At 39.7% G+C, this 12,261-nt stretch overlaps 1 protein-coding gene across 3 annotated transcripts in view; it reads right to left on the bottom strand.

Annotated features, from left to right (window-relative positions):
• Nucleotides 1–12,261, bottom strand: part of zgc:158260 (uncharacterized protein LOC571389 homolog) — a 113,184-nt gene that overhangs the window by 27,149 nt on the left and 73,774 nt on the right. For all 3 annotated transcript variants that reach the window (XM_048244359.1, XM_048244357.1, XM_048244358.1), the window contains one exon: nt 6,793–6,950. In XM_048244359.1, coding sequence (XP_048100316.1) covers nt 6,793–6,950 — 158 coding nt within the window. The remainder of the gene's footprint in view (nt 1–6,792; nt 6,951–12,261) is intronic.

Here is a 12,261-nt window from a genome sequence, read left to right on the forward strand (position 1 = left end):
TCCCCAAATACTAAGATTCCTATAGTAGGCTACTTTTTCTGTCATACGTGACAGAAAACAACTTGAGTAGGCTAACCTCTGCCAATGTCAGGCTATTAAAGCCATAGTTCTCATTAAGAAGTCTTGCAGCACACATTCTCTGCTTCTGTAGGCATTCTGGTACAATTCCAGCAAAATATAGCTAGGTAGGTGTGTTTGCATTTAGATCTATATATATATATTGGGCTATAACCAAGTGGTCTTTCAATGATAGTATCATGGAATTCAAACCATAACTATCTATTCCGATAGCATTAGCAGGCTAGGTCAGAGGCTGAACTGCATTTAGGGTGCTTACCTGTGTTGTGAAGTAAAATATCTACTAGGAAGATTGCAAAGACTTTTGACTGTGTAAAGAAATAGGTCTTTACTTTAAAACGTTTCCAACTGTTTATTACTTGAAAGCAAGATGACGATTGTCACAAACGTTTACCTCTTTTAGGAGAAATTTTAAGCTGACAGGCAATTGTTACCATTCTATTAAACCAACGTTCACGACAAACGATCAGGAAGCGGTTCTTCTTCCTACTCGGATACTAGGATCAAACACATGAAGTTGTATCTCCGAAGACATTTTGTGCAACAGTTTTGACTCGAGTTTTAGCCAGGTTTTAGCACTGTAAAGTTGAATATGGAGCATAGCACAGGCAGAATCAGATGAGGACGCACTGGAGGAAGCATCATAGTACTGTTAGCCAATCAGAGGTGAATTCATTAGCATGTCATTAATATTCATGACTAAAGGCAAAATCCAGTCGTTCCTCCCCGCCCACCTTCCCCACCAAACTAGAACAGCATGAAACAGACGCAGGACAGCATTTTTTTCACCAAAACCGGCTCACAGGGCATTCATCAATACTACAGACCACTGCAAAATTAATGAAAAAACTATGAGATGAGACCTTTAACAAAAGTGGTGATAATTGGGGGTGTTACGATATAACGTTACTCTTTGATAGAACAATATGATTGGTCATTGTCATATCATTGTGCCTTTTAGGCATGTAAGAACACGTTACAATCTCTGGTTAAACTGTATCATTCATGGAGCAAAACTGGATATGTTCCCTCAGAGCCGTATATAGAGATGTACACGGCTCTGTGTCCCCCTAGTTAAGCTTTTTTCATCGTTGTGTTGTCCCCCTAGTTAAGCTTTTTTCATCGTTGTGTTTGTCACGCATTAACTATTTTGGCCACTAGATGTCGCCAAAAACTTCTGTTCTGTCCCTACCCAATCCTCTTGTTGTCCAATTAACCTGTTCCTCATTGTCTCTGGTCACATGTCTCATTTCCTCATTGTGTCAGTGTATTTAAACCCTGCTCTTTGTCTGTGTCTTTGCTAAGTCTTCATGATTACCCTGTGTGTCTCAAGCTCTAAGCCTTTGTGGAAATTTGTGGAAGTTTTTGCCCTGTGGATTCTTTTTACCTTGTGTTGACCCGACTGTTTAAGGTATCTCCTTTGGATTCTCCTATTGGATTTGTTTGCCTTTCCTCCCTCGGACTGAACTCTGTTATCTGAACCCTGGCTTGGCTCTTGGACTTTGATTTTCTGGATTACGCCTTGGATTGATGTTTTGGATTTAACTTTTTGGACTGTTTTTGACTTTTTCGGATCTTCTGAGCTTTTGTGTCTAAAACCTGAAATAAACTCAGTTAATCTTACTTTGTCTGCTCTGCACTTGAGTCATTAGTCTCAGTGGCCTAGTGGGTTAAAAGTCAGTTTGCCACTCCGGCGGCCCGGGTTCTAGACCCGACCGTGACAGTGTTGTCTGTTAGCTGATGCTACGTGGGGCCATTTTTTTGGGCAATGCTGCCGTGCCGTGATGTTGCTAGGCAACTGGATTGCGACAACTTTGTTAGCAAATGGTAGCTAGCTTCTAATAAATGTTTTTCGATAATATGATCAAGACTCAAGAGACCCTAGTTTAACAGTATTTCTACAGGCTGATTTATGCTTCTTCATCGACTCCATGCAGATTTTGTAAAAGTTATTGAGAAATAGACACAGTATATTACAATAACCTAACTAGTAATACTTTAACCGTGTGTTGTCTTGATACTTCTATAGAGTGGTGAAGTCCCGCCCCTTCCGTTTGCCTCCATGGGACCTATCTTTCAAAAAAATTTGAACGGCAGTCTATGGCGAAAAAGAAATTTATTTTCTGGTCCCGGTTGACTTGTGCCTTGAATTACCCATATGATGTTTGTCAATTTTAAAGACAATTTTTCATGTAAAGACATTTGCAGTTTGTTTCAGAACTATTGAATTACAACATTGTGAAAGATCGTGATTCCAACGACTACAAACCCATCAGTCGCTTAGTGACGTTAGCTCATTCACAGCCACACTAGATTGTACAAGCATACCAGCAACAGGTCTTAATTGGGCTTTCCTTTGCCAAGAAAATACCATGAGTCAGAGGATTAAACACATCAGGTAAGTTGTATTCGTCCATAGACTGTACATTACATACTGTTAAGTGACATAGCAGGCAGCAAGATGCAACCGTTAACTAGCATAACAGCTCTTATCGTTTCATTACGTAGGTGACGTACATCGTTCGAGACGAGAGATGTAGTCCACTGAGTGGATTCGCACAAAACCAACATAACTTTTGAAGTCTATCGAACAACAGTACTTTCTTGACGTGAAAAATGATCTTTTAAATTCACACACATCATATGTGAAATTTGTGGCACAATTCAAACTGGACCAAAAAATAATTGTTATCTCTCCATTAACTCCCGTTCATAATTTTTTGAAAGATAGGTCCCATGGACCGGAAGTAGAAGGGGTGGGACTTCACCACTCTATTTCAGTCATTCGTGTGTAGATTGCAAATCATGTGTTGTATGACGATAGAAATGTCCTTGGTTCTTAATTAACTCATTGTATTGACCAAGTCATGTGTGTGTGCAGAGAAGGTGTTATGATATATTATGATGTATACGATGCAAGGTATGAATGTGTGTGTGAGAAACAACTGATTGTCTATGAGGTGCACAGACTTGTCTCTGTATCCTGATTGCCTGATGTTTATGAGACATCTTTGCGCAGAGATGAAAAAACTATTAATGAGAGACTCACAGTACACTTTAAGCTAAACACTGATTGTTTGTTGATTTTATTTTCATAGGTTGACAGGCCTCAATGAACAGTGGACAGTGAGATAGACTGAGGACAATGGACCTTTGGACTGGCATCGACCAGACATGGACACCGAAACTTGATTTCTCTTAATGAATATCTTTGAAAGATGAAACACATATTGTAAAACACTTTACACACTAATAAACATGTCCACTGTTGTTTTCTCTGGAATTTATTTGTTTGCCATTGGTGGTGATGGATTTCCAAATGTATGGGCAATCTAAATTTTACAGTTTATGTGTGTAATCAGCTGATATTAGATATGATGCAATTGCAAAATCATGTAGGTTTATCCTTTGCAACATAAGGAAGATCAGACCTTATATGACACAGGATTCCACACAACTTCTTGTTCAGGTCATCTCCAAGCTGGACTATTGTATTTTACTATTAGCTGGCTTACCTGCTTGTGTAGTAAGATTGTTACGAAAATGAGAGAAAGTTATGCCCATGACATTTTAAAGAATGACAGGCTAGAAGTTTGCATTAGTAGCCTACTGCAATTGGTAGATAGTACATTGATGTTTGATGGCTAGCTGTGTAATTCTGTATTTCAAGGACTAACAGGCTGGAAGTTTGAAATGTAATACTGCAAAAAATGTTTTAGCCTATTTGTTTAAAATTACAAAAACGGTAGGTAAGATAGTACATCGATGTTTGATTGCTAGCTGGGTAGTTGACAGGATTGACAGGCTAGAAGTTTTAAATGTAATACTGCAAAACATTTTTTATTTGTTTAAAATTACAAAAACGGTAGGTAAGTAGGCTACATTGATGTTTGATGGCTGGGTAGCCTAGGCTAGTTCTGTATTTCAAGGATTGACAAGCTAGAAGTTTGAAATAATACTGCAACAAATGTTTTATTTGTTTAAATTACAAACGGTAGGTAAGATGAATCGTGCAGATCTAATAACCGTGCAAACCAGGTGCCCACACTATGCTCTTTGCTTCGCACTCGGCACTAGTCACTCGATCACAATAGCTCTGCACTCGATTGCTCTTCCTTAGCTACCAGCTGTTTTTGTCTCGGTAGACTGAAATTGAATTTCACGTTTTGAAACTGAATTGTGAGAACTGAATGTTAAAATTCCAAGAGCGAAATTTTCAGTCAGGATAATTTATGTATCAGAGCAAATGAGTTCAATTTCAAAATATTATATTCAATTTCAAGTTGGCTGGGATTCAGTTCCAATCTAATGAATTCAGTTTCAACATATACTATTCAAATTCGTTTTTCCAATACAATTGCTCAAATTCATATTCAAATTCATATTCAAATTCGGTTTAAGGTGACACAAGTTTTACTCCATACCCCCTGCCCCCCAGCCAACGTGAATCGGGCGGTCAGTTAATAGGCCTATCGTGAAGATTTGTATTGCCATTTAAGGCACGAGCGCATCTGTGAGGCCAAGCCTCACCCCGTTTGTTTAAAACTAACATTACATTTAATTAAACTGCTTATGGGCTATGCCGAAATAGTTTCAACATTTTGAATATCAGTGTCGGGTGAATTAGGAAATGCCTTATGGCTGAAAGTTGCTTGGGATCCCCCCTGTCAAGCAATAACCATACAAAAAGTTAAAACAGATGACACAGATGACGCCACTTTATATTCACTGACATAATCGTATTTTAAAATAATATAGCCTAGATATTCCAATACATGTGTTTATTTTAGAGGGGATATTCCAACGTCATTTTTTTGCCATTTTGACAGCCCTAGTCCACTGTAGGCTACGCCAATCGTCTATTAACACCTTCCACCTAACCCCGGTGAGTGGGGGTCGCTATAATGCGTGTGAAATAGCACCATTGAGTAGCCTATCTTGAAATAGCCTTAAAATCGCTTCGGTGTTGTGTGCCTTCTGGTTTCTCCACCTACTGGTTTCCTTTGGCGCGTGCATGCGCTGCAGCAGTTGTCAGACATTCACAAACAAGTTGTTTTAGGCGGTTTGAAGTCGCCATACGCCATGAGCCGGGCTACATTACACCCACTGACAAAAGACATGTAAAAAATATATGTTTTGAAAACTAGCATTAAACTGGATTCGATCCCGCAAAAGCAACACACGCATGACTCTCTCCATCCTGATTCCCTACTCTTTGAGCCAACTAATATGTTACGCGAATTTATTAACTATTGTAGGCTACCATTAATTAATAACGTAGGCAACACCCAGGTAACATATTGTCCAGGCTATCTGAAACAAGGGGTTGCCGCTCATCTACAACAACTGGTTACCTTGGGCTGCTACAGTCGTCAGTGCACTGTGCACAGTAGGCCTATGCTACTCTTTGTGGTTGATCAACTAAAAATAAAAGATGTATTTGGTGATGACGTTATTGTAGGCCTAGTAGACCTAAATTCTGAGAAATTAAATGGTATTAAATGGGAGAAATTAAATCTGTGTGTTGTAGGCTAGATTTGAGTTCTTTCTGTCTGCTTTACTTTTGTGAGTTGCGACCACCTAGGCTATGTTATAGACGTTCTATCAGGTACCAGTGTTTAGCTGTGTCACAAAACAATTAGCTTTGTCAGACTACTTTTAAAATGATATTCAGGGCTATATACATTTTAAACATTCGGGGCTGAAGACCCGACAAACCCTTGCGTTAATTCTTCAGGTGGGAAGTGTCAGGAATTTTCATACGAGAGACGCTCTCATTGGTGGTTAGTATATGGAGTAGGGAATTGAATTGACTCTCACATTATGAGAGATGCTGAATTTAACATAAACTGCGATGTTTGATTTTAAATAAATGTTAATTTAGCCGGGGCTGTAAGCTGGCACACGTGGGTGCTCGATGTTTTCAGTGGGTGCCCGAGAGACGGAGCACCCACGGTATCGGCGCCTATGACAAGCGTATCTCTCCATTACAAACAAACATGCAATGTGAACGTCTGGGATTGAGGAGAGCACTAAATGCTCTTCTGAATAAACACGAAGTCAAGCCTTTAAATGAAAAACACTCTTTAATAGGCCTAATCAAAAAAATAAACGCTAATGAAGTAAACTTGTGACCATAAAAAATAGTTTATCGCCTGGAACTCCGTGATAACAGGACGTAACAGGAAGGCATTTGGCTGAGCAACGGAGGTTAATATGCTCTATATTTTGTCCAAATGATGTCTGTCTATCATCGTTGCACTCGGAGAAAACCAGAATGTTTAATTTGTCCTGCGCTTCTTCTCACGGCTGCAAACGGGATTCACTTTCGCCGTTAACCAGATATTTCTTTATTAGGGCAGGGCAGGCATATTTCTGGCTATTAAATTATTTCTAAACCAGTCTGCTAAAGTCTGTAGTGAAGTCTGTGTAGGGTTTTCCAGCTCCATTTCTTTTTACGAGACACCCTGCTCACTTGAGACCTCTGCCGGTTGTTGCAGCGTCACTGGAAAAATACAAATTAAAGTCGCGTGATCCCGCGCGTGGACCGCGAGGGAAGCTGGCCAAGTCGAAGCACTGCCCACTGTACATTCTCAACATGTTTAATGCATTTGATGATGTTTGAGAGATCAACAGTTGAGCAAAAAATTCCAAGAGTTTGAAAACTTGTGTTCCACTTAAATGAAAAAAGTGTAGTAAAATAAGAATACTTACATTTCTTTCACAGATATCAATCCCTCATCCTTTGTAATTGGTGGCAGAGTCTTCTCAGAGTTATAGAAATCTTTGTGCTCCTGTTTCTCACATTTCAGTGCTGACCTCTTTTTTAAGTACATGTCAGGGTCCAATACCAAAAGCACCTCATCAAATAACTGAAAATACATGAAATGAATGTAATTTAACTATACAAGGCTAAATTATATATCAAACAATTACCATCACACAAGATGAAGATATAATTATATAAGATAAAAAAATTGATTGTGTTGCCATGGACACATCATGGAGTTTTGTCAAGGGTAAGGTAATTTAGTAGTATTTACAGCAATTTCCTGCCAATTGACCTGTCACTAAGCGCCACTCTTAGAACGCAGATGAGCCAATGCCAGTCCAGCCTCAACAGACTCGGACATCTAATCAGCTCGAACAAATAGGAAACAACAGGGAGGAGGCATAAAATGACAAATTAATGGTTATTTATGGAGTTTATTTCCTCAAAAAAAAAAAAGCGACGGATAACCATGGTCAAACGTTGTGCATGGGGGACGTGTAATACCGATAGCCGGTACCCCGAGTGGCTAGTAAATGAGGGTATATTTCATCAACAGTAGCCTACAGGACGTCTCTCGCATTTGCAACAGCTTGACGTAATGTAGGCTACTAAGCCAACAACGTGGGCACAGTAACCAAGTTCCCTGTTAAATCCCAAGATGAAAATGCTCATTAGCCAACTACTATATTCTTACTACATCGAATGTTAATATAGCCTAACACTCGGTCTCAATCTTCAACTAGCTAGCTAGCTAGCTAGCATTAACGTCAGTGGTTTTTGCACGGTGATCTGGCTACTCGCCTCCACTTTAAGCTTGTCACCTTGTATACATTTTAAAGTTTTGACTATACCCCTCCATAGCATAATTAAGTCCCTTTTGATTGCTTCTGGAGGAAATGATATCCTTTATTAACCAAAAGGTCCTCAAAGCCTGCTTTGGTATACTGTCAGCTGCCATTCTCCATAATGTATTTCTAATCAAGTCTGGTATGTTTGTCTGAGTTTCACACAGTAACAATGGGGGGCGGGGCTTAGCGACAGGTCAATTGACCGACCCAAGCCCCGCCCCTTTTCACTATGTCACAATGAGGACTTCGGACGACCTCGGTCAATTTTGAATTTTCTAGTGTCCATTCTGTATGACAATACGCCGGTTACGTGAATGCTATAATGCTTCTTTTGCGAGTAGCCTAAGAAACTAAATAACTAAAGAGCTCAAAAGAGTTCAAATACATGCCTGGGGTACTTGTAGAAGTGACATCCGATATCCTAACCGTGTGAAATGTTTTAACACACATAACTTTGCATAACTTTGGATAGGCTGCTACTTTTCAGTAGTAAATTTAGTGAAACTTGAATTTCCCCTTGGGGATCAATAAAGTATCTATCTATCTATCTATCTATCTATCTATCTATCTATCTATCTATCTATCTATCTATCTAAATAAATAAATCTGAGTTTGTAGGCTATGAAAATGTTCCCTTTATTTGTATTCATAATTTCACACAAAAACATAACTAAACCTGGTTTCAACTGTTTAAACGACAATGGACAACATAAGCCTACGCCAAAAGAAATTACACTTTACCTACCTTGCCAAGTAAACTAAACTTGCACACTCACCATTGGAAGACGCGCTAACAAAGGCTACACCTTCAGTCACATATCACCTTACACACAACAAGAATACTTTCAGCTTTTAGGCACAGCTACCTTGCCATATTTAACTTGGGATAGAAGACTATTCACAGAAATAAGCTAACGATCATTTTTCCACAAACGCAACAATAGCCTACTGCGATGCAATCTTGATGGCTGGACGATAGATAGTCTAATGCCTTCTAAAGATCAAATCATGTGCTGAAAAAATTATGCCTTGCTGTATAGGCTATGCAGTCTCGAAATCACCAATATTAGGCCTACATTGCCCACATTTAAATTAAGTATAACAGTAACCAGCGGGCACTGATGAAGTCTGCAAGACAAATCACGTACTGTAGCAGCTATGCAGTGGTGCACTTGATAGTGTCTGCTGTGTATGCAGATATGTTGTGCGTGGTATGGTTTAATCTCGGGATAGGTCTAGTGGGTTTTTTTCAATACACTTGTATATTTTAATTTGAACTTTCCTACCAACATACTCTAAAGCAGCCATTCAAAATAATAAGTAGGCTATAGGCCTACCGAAGCGAGGCTCTCTCTCCACCTCTCCAACATGAGCTGCTTAACATAGCCACTCTCCCAAGTTACAAACTTGGATCTGAGCAGCACTTGGTTCCGTCTCAATTAATCCTCAAAATATGGTTAGATTTTGTTATTTTATTATGGACACGCCAACACCATATGTTCGCGCAGACCTGTTTATTGAATCAGAGTCACATCTGCAGCAAATAAGGTAAACTACCTGCTCGTGATAACGTGCTAATTGTTTATAGCCCCCAACCTTCTAAATCAATTGTATGCACCATATTGCTATGTAGCATAGTAATGTTAAACACAATTTCAAAGCTTTGGCTCTTGGGAATCCAAAAATGACAACTTTTTTCATGTACAATCTGTATAGTGCTTTACATTTTCAGATTAATTTTATTATGTCTCAATTAAATTTGATCCAAAATGCCCCCCTCCCCGGTTTTGGTGCTACCCTGACTTCTGGCTGCAGTGTAGCTGCAGCACCATAAGTAGATGCAACATATTGGGTACTGAAATATTCACAATAATCCATAGAAATTGAATCTTCATGTTGTATTATCCAATATTAGTTGTACAGATGTATAGTTTATCTTATACACACTCATTGAACCAACGAAGTAAATGCAAAAATGACTTTTTTGTAATGATTCCATATTTTGTGTAGTCAGTCTATATCAGAACACCTGCCATACAATGTAAATAGTCCACAAGAAACCTCAAAGTGTTACCTTTCATTTGAGACCAGGATTATGCTTCTACACAAAGGGGTTCATGTGCAGTAAGCATTTGAGTGTCAGTATGCATTTTGGATAACAAAAAGTCCTATGGGGAGTTTCCATAGGCATTTTACAAAACGCATGAGCATACCTTGGCAAATAATCACAAGACCTGGTGCTAGGGCTCAGTTGTGTTTCTAAGGGATATCAAGTGACCCAGAGGGCTGAAATGTGGTCAGTTCAGAGATGCTTGTAATCCGGCAGAAAGAAAAAACTATATTCTAGCCTCTGTAACTCTGTGTGAGTACATCACACAGTTATTTTGACTGTTTCCTACGAAAGCTACAGGTTCTCAGCTTTCTATAGAGGTCCAACATTTGATGGTAGGCCCCAAAAGAGGTGGGAACAATGCCCTTGTAAATAGGCACAGTGCAATTTCAGGCAAAAACTTGAAATTTGTATTGAGATCTATGTTAACATGCATCCCATTAAGATCCATAAGGGCTTCTACATACTCGGCGCACCCGACCGGTAGCGCGACACCGTGACGTCAAAATGACGTAGATCTTGCTGGCGCGCCAGGATTTTAGCCAGGTAGCGCACCACTCATTTTTTTTCAGACGAGCACGACAAAGCGGAAACAGGAAGATGGACTAGTTCGAGGGCAAGCGAGAGTTGCAGTGTTTTGTTACAGTCGTGAATTTTTAATAGTTTGCTGGATAAGTTAACAAAGTTACCAGCGAGAGTTGCAACACATGGACTTGGAAACTTGGAAACTAGATGATAATGATGGTGGTAGTTGTGAATAGTAGCAACCAAAGTCTGAAGTACCATCATAGAGGCTAGATAATAGCAGAGCCCGTTTACATTCTCTGCTACTAGTGTTTCTTAATGCAGCTTCTTCTGCCGTGTAACGTAGTTAGCGTTAATCTTTTCACAACAGCGACACCTCTGTTCAGGAGAATATTGCAACTAGTGTCGTGACCACGACGCGCGAGTATAATTGGTTACGTGTGACGTCACATTGTCGCGCTACCGGTCGGGTGCGTCGAGTATGTGGAACGTTTAACACTGGATTGATTTGCCCTCGATTTGTGCTGTTCCACCTCGCTGAGATATGACATACCCCTCCTGTTTGGTGGCTTTGCCTTTCCCGCTTATTGCAGTGGCCCCTAGAGGCCAACTATGCAAATTTTCTTGTGTGTCCTCACAATCAGGATTAGGGTCAAATAAAAATTTGATACATCAAGGCCAATTTTGATCACCTATATTGAGTGAACCCTCAACCCTCTTGATAAACACAACAGTCCCGCCCCCACAGCCGATTCCGGAAGTAAAAATTCAGTACAATTTCTCCATTGACAATTGGAGTATAAGCCATAAAATTGTAACTGTCCATGGTAGACTTAAAACCAGCAACAACATGACTAAGCGATTGTATATGCTCATATAGACCCCAAAAGTTAATGGGGCATCAACCTTGTTTTGAGAAAAAAAAATGTATTTGCAATTTAACGTAAAAAGTACTAAACTACCCAAAATCCTAACGTGTAAAAGCCGGTAAAAGCAGAGCCTTTGATACTGAGGCTGACAAAACCAATGTGTGGCCGTCCAAAAAAAAATCTGTTTTCTCATGTGCACAGTGAGACTTTCTAGCCTGGCTAGCGCCACCACTTCTCAATGAGACGTGGTCTGGGAACCAAACGTTCATTTTCTCGTATTTGAAAAAAATGCCCAGATCCGTTTATTGGGTGCCACGGATGTCTATCAAATGCGCCTGTGCATAGCTCATCATCGCCTTGCTTTCCCCCTGTTCTGTGATTGGTTCCCTATCTCAGGCGAAAATTTGCTCCATGGTCTCCAGGCTGCCTTAGCAGCGTGAATCAAATCGTGCGCAAGGCAGCATGGGAACACCCAGGCTAGAGACTTTCTGCCGCGATGTTCACATGTAGTGGGAGAAGTTTGTTCTCCTGTCTAGCAGTGCATTCGCGTACAATGAGTCTTTCTGTACTCCTAGCCTAAACGGCGTGTTCACATGTAGTGGGAGAAGTTTGTTTTCCTGTCTAGCCGGGCATTCACGCAAAGTGAGTTTTTCTGCTCTTCCAGACACTGCGTTCCAAATTATTATGCAAATTACATTTTTCTCAGATTTTCCTAAATAGTTGATGCAAATGACAGTCAGTATAATTTTCAAGTTATCACCCGTTAGAGTATAATTCGAATTTTATTGAACAAACCTCCCAATGATAACAGTATTGTTTTCAACAACAACAAAAAAAACTCATAATGCACTGTTCCAAATTATTATGCACAACAAAGTTTCAAGACATTTTATAGGTTGTAAAGAACTAAAAATGGTAATTTGTTGAATTTGCAGCATTAGGAGGTGATATAAATTAAATCAAAAGGTATTTCAATCAAAAACATCTTAACAGGCCAAGTTACATGTTAACATAGGACCCCTTCATTGATATCACCTTCACAATTCTTACATCCATTGA

Source organism: Alosa alosa, chromosome 5 (assembly GCF_017589495.1).
Source record: "Alosa alosa isolate M-15738 ecotype Scorff River chromosome 5, AALO_Geno_1.1, whole genome shotgun sequence".
NCBI lineage: Eukaryota > Metazoa > Chordata > Actinopteri > Clupeiformes > Clupeidae > Alosa > Alosa alosa.